This window comes from Chionomys nivalis, chromosome 4 (genome assembly GCF_950005125.1).
Source record: "Chionomys nivalis chromosome 4, mChiNiv1.1, whole genome shotgun sequence".
NCBI classification, from domain to species: Eukaryota; Metazoa; Chordata; class Mammalia; order Rodentia; family Cricetidae; genus Chionomys; species Chionomys nivalis.
The window spans coordinates 49642347-49655637 of NC_080089.1; the positions used below are offsets into that span (position 1 = coordinate 49642347).

A 13291-nucleotide genomic window follows, 5' to 3' on the forward strand; every position below is an offset into this window, starting at 1 on the left:
GAGGTTCACTTCTCCCTCCATCCTATGAGGCCTGATGCTCAAATTCAGGTTGTCATGGTTAAATGCTCTCACCTGAGGAGCCTTCTCGTGCACCTCTGATTTTTAATTATATTTTCTTTTCAGGTGTGCGGTTCATGCATGTCAGAGCACATCTGCAGAGGTCAAAAGGACAATGGGAATCATCTTTTCGTCATGTGAATTCCTGGATCAAACTCAGGCTATTGTGCTTGGCATCAAGTCCCTTACCCACTGAGCCATCTCACCAGCCCCTCTTTACTTTTCCAATTCCCTACCGTACTGTCCAAAGTAAACTGATCACTGGTCATGTTACCTGACATATTGATACATGCTGCAAATGGAGATCACATGGCCCTTTCATTTAAAAGCTTCCCAGCATTGCTGCCCAGCAAGTCCCCGGGAAGTGAAATGTAGCATTACTACCCATCAGCCTTGGAGTCAGTGCAGCTAGAACATGGGGATAGAAGGCTTGACACTCACACAACACCTTAGCACTAACATAGTTCTGATACCTACTACTCAGGCTTCATATTCTATTCATAAACTGCCTGTGTCTGCCTATCACACGAGTCCTTTGAGTGCTGTGGCATTCTATGTGAACTACTTATTTGCTAAGCCACATAAGGTAACACTCAGCTCTGATTCAGAGCTGTGGATGCAACACTTACTTTTAATTGTTCAGCGTTTTTTTTTTGGGGGGGTGGTGGTGGTTGTTAAATAACAAGTCACTATGTAGCCCAAGCTGGCTTAGAATTCACTGAGGTCACCTCAGTCCTTCTCTGCCTCCCAGAGGGCTGGATTACAGGAATGTATCAACATACACAGCACAACAGTTCTTTTGTTTTGTTTCTTTATTAGGAGTGTTGAGACAGGGTTTCTTCATGTAGCCCTGGCTGTCCTGGAACTAGCTCTGCAGACCAAGTTGGCTTCAAACTGAGAGATCCACCTGCCTCTGCCTTCTGAATGATGTGACTAAAGGTGTGGCCACCACTAATGCATAACAGAGTTGTTTGTTTTGTTTTGTTTTCATTTGTTTTTTTTTTCAAGACAGGGTTTCCCTGTGTAAGAGCCCTGGCCATTCTGGAACTCGCTCTGTAGGCCCAGGTCTGCTTCCCAGTGCTGGGACACAACACAGCATCAATGGCTACAGTTAGAGCCAGTATACAGTATCCTGTAGTATACAGCTCAGATTAGACAGATTGAGACCTGATTTTGATGCTAGCCTGGGCAAACTAAGACACCATCTCAATTAAAACAAAATAAGTGAGTTTTGTGGTTCACAACTATAACTGTAGCACTGAACCCCTATAATTCAAGCATTCGGGAGGCAGAGACTGCCATAAGTTTGAAGTCACCCTGGTTTCCTAGCAAATTCTGGGCTGGCCTCGTCTATCCATAAGAGTTCCAGATCAGCTTAAGCCTCTATGACTTTATCTCAAACAAACAGCTAACCTAAAACCAAATATTAGGGAATACTAGCATAGAAAAAAGTACACTGTATATTCATTATATAGTATTTTATTTAAAAATTTTGCTTTTACAGAGTCTAGTTTTCATTAGCAATTCCCGCAGAGGGAAACCCCTCAGTCTTTTATCTGTGGACAGCTTATTTCTGCATAAGTGACGCTAACCTGAAGGGTAAGCCTGTTTGGAATCTGACATATTTTACTCACCTACAAAGGAGAACTCCCTAAATTTAACTTCTCTAAACTCAGCTTTCCTCGAGTTCCTTCTTAAGACTCAAAAAACATCATCAATAATTTGAGATCTCAGCATCTGCTGATCTGAGTTCCCTAGAGGCAGAGCCATCAACAGCTGGCATCAACTCAACAGTGGAGTATTTCCCAATTTCATGCAAAGTCTAGGCACATGAATGAACAGTCCTCCCTCCCTTATCCCAACAGAAATAAGCTGAACTCTCCTCAAGAAACGGTAGTCAAAGGCAACATGAGCTCACAAAATGCACAATTACACCGCTGAGTCTTGTGAGCAGGCAACCACCAACTCAGGGGTACATGGAACCAGACTCATGGCTAGTTGAACCTAACTCCTCCCAAACCTTTTTCTCAGCAAATGAGTTCTGAAAATAACCATTGTAATTAGAAGAAATTCTGCCCACCAATGGTCTTCTCCTTCATCCCTCCTCATTGGGAGCTGAATGGCATTGACAGAGCAGAGGCGAAGAGGCATACAATCTAAGGTGCTGTCCAGGAGAGGTCAGAGCTTCCACAGCATGGCAACCGCTCTGCAGATGCCCACATCGTGGTAGTTGAAATAGCAAAGCCCAGCAAAGGTCAAAGCTGAGACTGCCAAGAGGCCTGCCTTGACAGCCTTCTGAGATGCATCCCCATGAACATAGTCAGTCACCACTTGTCCAAGGCCCCTAAAGAGAAGAAAGACACAGCACAGGGCAGTTAGACAAGACATGATCCCACTCACCCAAGAAGTCAGACTCAAACACAAAGTCTTTATTTGTAACTCTAATAAGTGTTTGCACTTTTGATGTGGGAGTGTCATATATTAATCTGTTGCTTTCATTGGTTAATTAATAAAGAAACTGCTTGGCCTGATAGGTTAGAACATAGGTGGGTGGAGTAAACAGAACCGAATGCTGGGAGGAAGAGGAAGTGAGGCAGACACCATGCCGCTCCTCTCCAGGGCAGATGCGATGAAGCTCCGACCCAAGATGGACGTAGGCTAGAATCTCCCTGGTAAGTCACTACCTCATGGTGCTACACACATTAATAGAAATGGGCCAAGCAGTGTTTAAATGAATACAGTTTGTATGTTGTTATTTCGGGGCAAAGCTAGCCAGGCGGCTGGGAGCCCGGAGGCAGGAACATGGCCCGCAGCTCCTCACTACACACTTTGAGATAACAAGCCAAAGCAACTCATGTTAAAAACATAGAAACAAACAAACAAAAAACCCAACAACAGTAGAAACCAAAATGCAATCAAGGAGTGCCTAATATGTAAAAAAGAAAGCTCATCCTGTGGACTTAGTCCCCAGAGCCATTATACAGTAACTGAGTGTTCCTCTAGCTATAAAATCTTCTCTTCCTTTTTAACTAGAACAAGTGTTGTGCAGAGTCTTCACTCATGCAGAGTTTACTAAGCAGGTATCATATACCAGAACATGTCACAAACGCTGAGGGTGCTGCACTGGATGCTCCCTCTGTGTGGAAACAGACAAGCAAGTGAAACAGAAAAAAATAGCAACTACACATGCAGCTATGTAACTAGATAAACACCTTAGGAAGGGGGATTTGAAAGAAAAGAACACACACACAACAGTGACAAGGACCCTGCACCTCTGAGGAACAGTAAGGAAGTTCATGAGGATAGGGTCTGTGAGTCAAATAAAAATCATAGCAAAGCTGGGGCAGAATGCAGAGTGCCCAGAAACATGCACCAGGGTTTAAGCAAAAAGTATCTGAAATAAGGAGTGATCTGACTTTACTATTACAGTATTTTTTTTTTTTTAATTTAGTTTGTTGTCTTTGAGACAGGGTTTCTCTGTGTATTCTTGGCTGTCCTGGAACTCACTCTGTAGAGCAGGCTGGCCTCAAACCCAGAGATCTGCCTGCCTCTGCCTCCCGAATGCTGGGATTAAAGGTGTACGCCACCACACATGGCAAATGTCACCTTTTTAACAGTATACAATTCAGTTTCTTAGTATAGTCAAAGTGGTGAACTATCATCACTAATTCTAGAACATTTTTAAACACTCAAAAGGAAGCACTAACCATTAGCCTACTCACCACCCAGTCACCGATTTGCTTGTTTCTAGACATGTGCCCAGTCTGGCATTTCATACAAATAAGACCACACAGGATCTTCCCTTTGTGCCGCATTTCCTTATTTACAAGCTTTTGCTTCCCATGTTCATCAGCACATATCAGTTCTCCATTTATTTTGTTGTTATTGTTTGTTCTTGTTTTTCGAGAAAAGGTTTCTCTGTATAACAGCCCTAGCTGTCCTGGAACTAGCTCTGTAGACCAGGTTGGCTTCAAAATCAGAATGTACTCCATCGCTTTATGTGGCTGAATAATACTCTATATTCTATTTTGGCCACATGGATGGTTTTCACTTTTAATTAATTTAGGTAATGGGTTATGGCATCCTTGTATAAGTGTTAATGTAGACACATTTTGTTTTCTTTTTGATGTGGGAGTCCCCTCTGTGTGCTGTGATTACCATTAATGAATAAAGAAACTGCCTTGGCCTGTTGATAGGGCAAAACTTAAGTAGGCAGGGAAAGTTAGGCTGTATGCTGGGAGGAAGAAGGGCAGAGTCAGACAGGGACACCATGAAGTTGCTGGAGAGAGACACACTAAAACTTTGCTGGTGGGCCACGACCTCGTGGTGATGCACAGATTAATAGAAATGGGGTAAATTAAGATGTAAAAAAGAAGTCAGAGCTAATGGGCCAAGCAATGACTTAAGTAATATGGTTTCTGTGTGATTATTTTGGTTCTGGGTGGCTGAGACAAACAAGTGGGCCCTCTTGCAACATCTTTTTTGTTGTTACAGTTTTGTTTTGTGAAATGAGATCTTGCTATGCATCCCAAGCTGGCCTCAAATTTTGACTCTGACCTTCTGATCCTTTTGTCTCCTCCTCCTTAGTGCTAGATGACAGGCAAGCACTATCCTGCCTGGAATGCTGGGGAGAGAACACAGGGCTTCACAAACGCTAGACAAACCTGTAACAACTGAGTTCCCTGACCAGCTCTGTATCTTTACTTAAGTATAGAAGGGAAGGGCAGGAAGGAACAAACACACAAAACAGTAGACAGATGATGTAACATTAGAAAGTAGGGAGCCTTCCTAAGGAAAACAAGGAAACAAAGACAACTGAAAACTGAGTAAGAGCGTAGGGAAAGCTCTGATGAGCGTGCAGTGTTAAATAGTTTAACATGGGGAACAGGCCAAATACAGAGCTAGTAATCGTTTCAGACAGAACAGGAAGAGACTGGAGGGTACCAGCACATCTGAGGAAGAGCAAGAAAGCCAGTGTGCCTGAAGGGGCAGCTGGAAATGAGAGCATAGGTGTGTGTGGTGGTGGCGCTGATGCTAAACTCTCAGGGCTGCCTTTTATTTTTCTATTTTACCTTGTTTTATTTTGGTTTCTTTATCTATCTATCTATCTATCTATCTATCTATCTATCTATCTATCTATCTATCTACATACATACATACATACATACATACATACATACATACATACATACAAATATCGTCTTCTACATTTATTGGTTTTTTTGCCTACATGTATGTCTGTTCAAGGGGGTCAAAAGCCCTGGAACTGGAGTTACAGACAGGTGTAAGCTACCATGTGGGTGCTGGGAAGTGAACCCAGGATCTCTGGATGAGCAGCCAGTGCTGGCCTTGAACTCAAACTGATCCTCCTACTTCAGAAAATGTGTAGATTACAGATGTGTTCCATTGTGCTTGGAAATGTTAAGAGTTTCATAAAGACAAGGTCTCACTGCTGCTGTCCTGGCTTTGAACTAGCAATCTTTCTGCTTCAGGGCTCCCTAGAACAGATAGAACTACTAGATATCTAATACAACATAAAGAATCTGTACAAAATGTTAAGAATTCTTTTAGTTTGAGCAAAATAAGATAGATATTTTGTGAGAGTGTTTATCCTACTTAACATTTTAACAGGATAGTGGGGGCTGCTGTATTGGCATCACACCCCCCTTGGGATTGAGAGATTAGCGCTGCAGTGAAGGATGGTGACACGATCTGTGGCCTGAATATGTAGGAACACAATGGAATGACAACAATTCACATAGCAAGAGGATGTGCCAAGCGTGGTGGTGCACACCTGTGATCTCAGGACAGGGGAGGCAGAGGTTGCTATGAGTTTAAGGACAGCTTAGGTCATCTACTAAGTTCCAGGACGGCCAGGACTGCTGAGTGAGAGCCGATCTCAAAAAGTGTACAGGAGAAAGGCTAGACTTGATGACAAAGTAGTCGGAAGGTACAGGCAGGAGGATCAGGAGTTCAATGACATTCTTGGCTAAAGAAGACCCTGTCTCAAAAATAAACAAACAAACAAACAGGATAAACAGATTAGGAGACAAACACGAACTTGGCTTTACAAACACTATGTTCAAATTGCCTATAACGATTACTAAAATTAAGACAGCAACCAAGCCGGGCGGTGGTGGCGCACGCCTTTAATCCCAGCACTTGGGAGTCAGAGGCAGGCGGATCTCTGTGAGTTCAAGGCCAGCCTGGTCTACAAGAGCTAGTTCCGGGACAGGCACCAAAGCTACAGAGAAACCCTGTCTCGAAAAACCAAAAAAAAAAAAAAAAAAAGACAGCAACCAAGAAGGATGCATGTAGGGCACTCTGGTTGTGGCGGTTTAAATGAGAATGGTCTCCACGGGCTCATATATTTGACTACTTGGTCCCCAACTGATGGAACTCTTTGGGGAAGATTAGGAGGTGTGGCCTTGCAGGAGGTGTCACTGGGGGCGCCTTTGGGGTTTCAATAAACTCTCACCATCCCAGGGCTCTCTCTCTGCCCCGATTTATGGATCAAGATGTGAGCTCTCAGCTACGACTCCAGAGTCACACCTGCCTGCCTGCTGTCATGCTCCCCACCCTGACAATCATGGACTAACCCTCTGAAACTGTAAGTCCCAAATAAAGTCTTGGTCGTAGGGTCTCTTCACAGCAACAGAAAAGTGGCTAGGACAAAAGTAGACATATGCAATCCTAGCACTTGAGGCTGAGTCGAGACAATTTCAAGTTTAAGGCCAGCCCGGTTATCCTGACTCAAAATAATTTAAATATTAATAAACTTCCCACATACCCAGATCTATTTAATCACTGCTAGTTGTTTGTATGTTTTTAAGTTTTCTAGAAGTCTTGAGAATCTAGACTTTCATTGCTTTCTTCATTAACAGACAGACAGACAGATTTGCAGCCAACAGACCAAAGAAACAATGCAGAAAGACTGTTGTACTTGCCAGTGGCTGTGCAGGGTGAGGGCTGCAGCCAGGGAGTAGTCTACCACAGAGCAGGGGCTCAAGTACCCAGCCGGGAGCAGGCCCAGGAGCAGAACACTGACAACCCTCTCGCTAGTCCAGTGGAGAGAGGCAGCCTTGGAACCAGCTACAAGAAAGAGGAGATTCACAGAGGTGAGGAACGACAAACATGTCAACCAATCACACGATGACTTTACCAGCAGACCCATGCTGAACGCAGAATCAGATGGCATATCCATCATGTCTCTGAGCACAAGACACTTTCTTAAAGGCAAGAAGGCAGGCTACGTATCTGTGGAATACAGGCAGTCTTGGACTTCACTGAAACAGGTATCATGCGAGTGTAATTTAGCAATCACTAATGGACCTCTTTAAAATAATAATAACTGTGTGATCTCTAGAGAAAGCGCAGTATGTTCTAAAAACAGCCTAAGCCAGCCAAATGAAAGAGAAGCACAGGTCTCAGAATACCTTTGAAGGTTATGTCCTTCTTCTGCCCCATTTACAATTTGGTGCCAAACAAATGAAACACAAGGGCTGCCTTTAGACAAGTGACACATAACACAGGCTCTACGCATTTCTAAGAGGCTCTAGATTCCTTAGAGAACTTAACAAAAGGATGGAGTTCTTATCCAGAAAAATGCACATGAGCATATACATTAAGTTCTACGCACACAACTTGAGGAAACTTTCCTCAGTACTGTGGAGTCTAGCACCAGTCTGCTAAATCTTACAAAGGAATCCAGAAAGGAAAACTAGTCAAAATCAAAAAGGTTTTAAAATGCAGAAAAACCAACAGTTCTAATTTCTCATCTCTCAGATCCAACTGTAAGTAGCTCACAGGACTGAAAGGTAAAAACACTCAAGACACTTTACAAATACTATCTCAGAAGCCAGGCATGGCTGAGTCAGGAGAACTCTGCCAACTTGGAATACATACTGAGTTACAGGCCAGCTACAGCCTGAGACTTATCTCAAAAAATTTCACAAACAACAAAAGGCCAAACAAACAAAAAACAACAACAACAAAAAAACCCCATGATTTCAGAAGAACACTGTGTAGCATGATTAATAAAAACCCAGAGACAGAAATTGGGGTTCAACTTGAAGGTCAGAAAAGCAAAAAAGGTAGCCACTAGCTCTTACCTCTACCTCAGTCCAAAATGGCGATCCTGCCTCCAGGAATCTCAGAATGAGACTGTGCATGACAACTGTCTCCTCCCATCTTATATTCCTCCCTAGTGCTGGAGTTAAAGCGTGCACCACTACTGCCTGGATTCTGTGGCAACCCAGTGTGGCTACTGGGATTAAAGGTGTGTGTCACCACTGCTGGGACTATAAGGCTGACAAGTGCAGCTGTTTTACTTTCTGAACTTCAGGCCAGCTTTATTTATTAAAATACAGATGAAGTATCACCACAACATTACAAGTTTTGGAATAACCTGCACTACAAAGCAATTTTCAGACCAGCCAGGACAAAATAAATATTTCTCTCTCCAGACTTTAAAAAAGGAAATATAGTTAATCATTATTTGTTCAGATTGTCTAATGTAAATATCCACACAGTATTTACCTAGGAAATTCCATATGGTTTTAATCAACCTAAAAAAAAATTCCAGCTATAAATCCATTATTCCACCCTCAAGATAAGACTTTAGGCACAACTGGCTCCTCTTCATTAGCTAAACAAACCAGTAACTAAGATACACTAAACAGACTTCCTACAGAGATGTTTTCTTGACAGCAATGTAACAAATTTTGAACAGTTTAGGCCATTAGATTCTCTGTGAATACAAATGGCATCACTCATGTTTGCACTGTCTCCCCAAAGGTGTAAACTAGGTCTTTAACTAGCAGACAGGACAGACCTCCTGAGAGGCACCAAGACCTGCCGAATGTATGACGATTAGCCTAAGTAAAGATGGCACATAGTGCACAACTGTCTGGCGCTCCAGTTCCAGGAATCCAACTCCCTCTTCTGGACTCTGTGCACCAGGCATGCAAGCCCCAGACAGACATGCAGGCAAACACCCATACATTTAAAATAACAAATAAAATTGTTAAATAACAAATAAATAGCAAAACTGTTTATAAAGCAGAGAGAACACACAATGGTGGCGTGGTGACAGGTGAACGTGCTGTGTGCCATGCCATCCTGAGGTACGCTGGTCCTGGAGAAACGCTGAGACACAAGCAGGTTTGACCACCGGGTTTCGGAGCAACAGAGCTGAGGAAAAAAGACAGGAATCATAAGCTTCCGAGCAGGACTGAGAGACTTTCTAAACCACATGAGCATGCCACTCAAATCAATAAACATTTTTTAAGGATTTTTACACGTAGGAGTATCTTACCTACATGTATGTCTGTGTACCATGCACATGCCTAGTGCCCACAAGCATCCTTCCCCATAACTGAAGTTACACCTTATGAGCCACTATGTGGGTGCTGGAGAGAACCCAGGTGCTCTGGGACAGGAGTCAGTGCTCTTAACATGCAGTCCCTCTGTGCTGGGGATGTATGTAGCTCAGCTGCTTGCCTAGCATGCGCGAGGCTTCTTCCAATACCACACAGAGCCCTAGCACAGGAAAAGTGGAAACAGAAGTTCAAGGTCTTCCTCACCTACATTTGGCATTAGAGGTCAGCATGGAATTACATGAGACCCTGTCTCAAAAACAACAAAAATTTGTAGACTCCTAATGAGTCGCATATATAAAAGGGCCTTGTTTTCATTTATTTAAAAACTGGTGGACTTGTGTTCTTTCAATTACTCATCGACTTATCTAGCATTAACTACAATCAAAACTGTGCTTGGCAACGGAACAAGAAAGAGAAGGACAAAACCCTTTGCCCTCGAGATATTCAACTTAGAGAGCTCACCCATTGGCCCCTCCTTTTTGTATTCCTGAACCCCTTCTTACCGCTCCTTTTGGATCCTGCCTCTTGGTTAAAAAGACAGATTGACGTTCACCCAGCGACATCGCAGATTAGCCATGCGATGCTGAGCAGCTAAACAGCTCTCGAAGGCTTAGTTTCATTTGCAAAAGGGGAATATTCTAGGTTGCTTTCTGTTACTATGATAAATACCACGACCAGACTTAACTCAGGGGAAGAAAGGATTTATTTCAGCTTGCACTTCCCGATCACAGTCCATCGTTGAGGGAAATGAGAGCAAGAACTCAAGCAGGAAGTGAAGCAGCCGTCACGGAGGAGTGCTGCTTACTCAGCCCAAGCACGAGCGCCTAGGACAGTGCTGCCCACTGTGGGCTGTGCAGCAGGCTGCGCTCCCCTCCATCAACCGCTAACCAAGACGTGGCCAAGGGTCACGCTGGTGGAGGCAGTTCTTCAGTTATAAATTCCCTTTCCAAGTGACTCTAAGTTGAATCAAGTAGGGCAAAAACTAGCCAGCACAGTCAACAAGTGCATCTACTTCATGACATTGCTAAAGTCTAGGCAACACATGCAAAGGATTAATGAGTTCCCATAATGGTAACTGCATATTTATATATATATACACACACACACAAAAATTATTCTCTCTCTCTCTTTTTTTGGGGGGGTGAGGGGTGGGGTTTGTTCTTTGAAACAGGGTCTCACTTTGAGATCAGACTGACTTCTAATTCGGAGACTGCCTCACTCCACCACCCTTGCCTGTGACCTTGAACTGGAGGCTGGGCCAGCACAAGTTTTTCTGGCCAGTCTAAGAAACAATAATTAACACATAAATAAACCTGGACAGCAAACCGATCAAGCCTTTCAATGTCACTGTCAACCTGGGCAGCAAAGAAAGACTTATCTTCGGAATAGAATAAAGTAAATTCTGTGACTTAGTTCCATTTCGCTTTTCTAGGCTAATTTCACACTTCGGCTTTCGAAATATTGTTTTATCTGTTCCATTTTATCTCACACTACGCATCTTTCTATCTCTTCACCATACACAGTTTTGCTGCTCTCAGTTGCTAACTACAATGTACTTCCCTGGAGAACCAAGACAGGTTAGTCCTTCCAAAACAACTACCCGAACTTTCTCTGGACCCATACTAACAATATCTATACGGCACAACCGTTTTTGCTTTACATTATCTGTACCTCCACCCCCCCCAACAAGTTCTTTGAGGCTAGAATTTGTTTTATTCGTGTTTGTATACTGTCTCTTAAGCGCCTTGCACAATCAAAATGCCTGGTTAAAAATGATTATCGAAGTCCTGAGTGGCGGTGCAATGTTGTCATGCCAGCACTCGGGAACCAGTCAAGGGGCTCCCAGCAAGCTCGAGGTTAGCCTGGTCTACATGGCTAGATCGAGGAAAGCCAGCACAACTTAGCAAGCCGCTATCTCAAAACGAACAATTATCAAACTATTCCTTCCACCCACTCTCAAACCGGAGTCTGTTGTCACCGCAGCCCGGAGGCTGGAAGTACCAGCTGGGAGCAGGCACCAGGTAAACACTTGGGCCTCAGGGCGTCTCAGGGGCCGAAGAGGCAGTCCCTTCCTCTCAAGACGTCTCACTACCCAGCGGCCGAGCCCTCAACCCGTCCCTTCCCCGGTCCAGGCCGCAGCAGGAACCTCTGATGGCCAAGACACCTCACCTCGGCCTCCCTGGCCACTGCAGAGGACACCCAGCTTTAAGAGAACCGCCATCTCGAGTCCGGGGGCTCAAGGTCACTCGAGAACCTGGAAGCAGTTCTGCAGCAAGTCCCGCCCCGCAAAAAAGAAGGGCAAAGCAACCTGGAGGGTGAACCGGAAGACAGGAGGCGGTGCCCTGCTACCGCGCGTGCGCAAACCAGCGGAGTAACTCACGCTGACAATGGCCGAGCTAGGAGAAGCAGACGAAGCGGAGTTACAGCGCCTGGTGGCAGCGGAGCAGCAGAAGGCGCAGTTCACTGCGCAGGTACGAGAATGAGGAACAAGGAAAGGAGGGTGAGGCTCAGGCCCCGGGCACCCACGGAGCTCTGGGCCCTGCGGCACAGCGGGCCCACTCGATGCTGGATCCCGGCTGCTTCTCCCGCCCTGGTGACCTACGGTGCTCAGTGTCCGGGAGGCTAGCGCTGCGTGGGAGGAAAGAAGTGTAAAGCACGGGGAAGGTTTGGGCGACAGAGGTCAGATTACCCGGCCACTGGTCCGGAATGACGTTCGGAATCTCTCTTCTGACCTTGGGGTTCAAGGGCCGGTTTAGAAGACACCCCTCCCCACCCTGAGTTCTGGGCTCGTTGTTGCCCGCTGCCTCTCAGCATTGGATCTTGTGATGTATTTGGAAGTGATGACCATTATTAGATAAAGGTGAGCGCTGCAACAATCATTGTAGACTTGGTTGGGACAGAGTTTGGAGTTTTAAAGCGTTTTTCAAGCCAGGGTGTTAACCGTTGCTGACCTTGGACTGATGGCTATCCTTTCAAGAACTGACTGCTTACTTAGTACTTAGCTTCCCAAGTAATATTACCACGTGTCCATAGATCCCAAACTATGCTCGGTTTGGAGAAATTAGTATCCTTACGTCTTCCCATTAATAATGCTAGTTGCTTTGAGAACTGTGGGCAGGAGGTGGTGGCATACGCCTTTAATACCAGCACTCAGAAAGCTGAGTTCCAGGACAGCCAGGGCTGCAGAGAGAAACCCTGGCTTGAAAAAAAGAATTGTGAAAGTATGCGTTCTAATGAGAATTTACTGTGTATAAGGAGAGGAATTACTAGTGACAAGAAAGATGGACCCCGAACTGATCCTGTGATATGCTATTTTTTTTTTTTTTTTTTTTTTGGTTTTTCGAGACAGGGTTTCCCTGTGATATGCTATTAAGTGGTTTTTATCAAATCACAAAGTAAGAAGAAATAAGGTTATCTGCAGACCCCAATGATTAAGGGTTTTTTCTCTCCTCTTAGGTGCATCACTTCATGGAACTATGTTGGGATAAGTGTGTTGAGAAGCCAGGAAATCGGCTAGACTCCCGCACTGAAAACTGCCTCTCTAGCTGTGTGGACCGCTTCATTGACACTACTCTTGCTATCACCGGTCGGTTTGCCCAGATTGTACAGAAAGGAGGACAGTAGGCCATACCTCAGAACGATGAAGACCCAAAAGACTTGTTACTGAGCAGATTGAATGGCCAGTGGAGAAAGAGTGGTCAATGTGTCAGGTTAGCATCAGGCAGTTACTAAAAGTCTGTTGGTGCTAAAAAGTAACAAATCAAATGTCCAAAAGTGAAATTTTATTTATTGGAATTCAGTAATTCCAGGTTGTATAACACCTGTTAATAAATGTTAAGTCTCCAATTCTTTTT

At 44.4% G+C, this 13291-nt stretch overlaps 2 protein-coding genes across 2 annotated transcripts; one reads left to right on the forward strand and one right to left on the reverse strand.

Annotated features, from left to right (window-relative positions):
* Positions 1-883: 883 nt before the first annotated feature.
* On the reverse strand, positions 884-11737 carry Sdhd (succinate dehydrogenase complex subunit D). The gene is made up of 4 exons (XM_057766745.1): positions 11607-11737; positions 9133-9249; positions 7005-7149; positions 884-2401 (listed from the first exon to the last, which is right to left on the reverse strand). Exons 1-4 carry the CDS (start codon positions 11656-11658, stop codon positions 2236-2238), a joined length of 480 nt encoding a protein of 159 aa, XP_057622728.1. The 5' UTR covers positions 11659-11737; the 3' UTR covers positions 884-2235.
* A 41-nt stretch (positions 11738-11778) lies between these two features.
* On the forward strand, positions 11779-13269 carry Timm8b (translocase of inner mitochondrial membrane 8 homolog B). Its single transcript, XM_057766752.1, has 2 exons — positions 11779-11908; positions 12894-13269. Exons 1-2 carry the CDS (start codon positions 11825-11827, stop codon positions 13059-13061), a joined length of 252 nt encoding a protein of 83 aa, XP_057622735.1. The 5' UTR covers positions 11779-11824; the 3' UTR covers positions 13062-13269.
* The last annotated feature ends 22 nt before the right edge of the window (positions 13270-13291 follow it).

Coding starts and splice junctions, on each gene's coding strand:
- Sdhd (XM_057766745.1), bottom strand. CDS start 11,658: ATGGCGGTTCTCTTAAAGCTGGGTGTCCTCTGCAGTGGCCAGGGAGGC. Junction 7,150..9,132: donor CCTGTCACCACGCCACCATT/GTGTGTTCTCTC, acceptor TCTTTCTTGTAG/CTGGTTCCAAGGCTGCCTCT. Junction 2,402..7,004: donor CTCACCCTGCACAGCCACTG/GCAAGTACAACA, acceptor TCTTCTCTTTAG/GGGCCTTGGACAAGTGGTGA.
- Timm8b (XM_057766752.1), top strand. CDS start 11,825: ATGGCCGAGCTAGGAGAAGCAGACGAAGCGGAGTTACAGCGCCTGGTG. Junction 11,909..12,893: donor AGGCGCAGTTCACTGCGCAG/GTACGAGAATGA, acceptor CTCTCCTCTTAG/GTGCATCACTTCATGGAACT.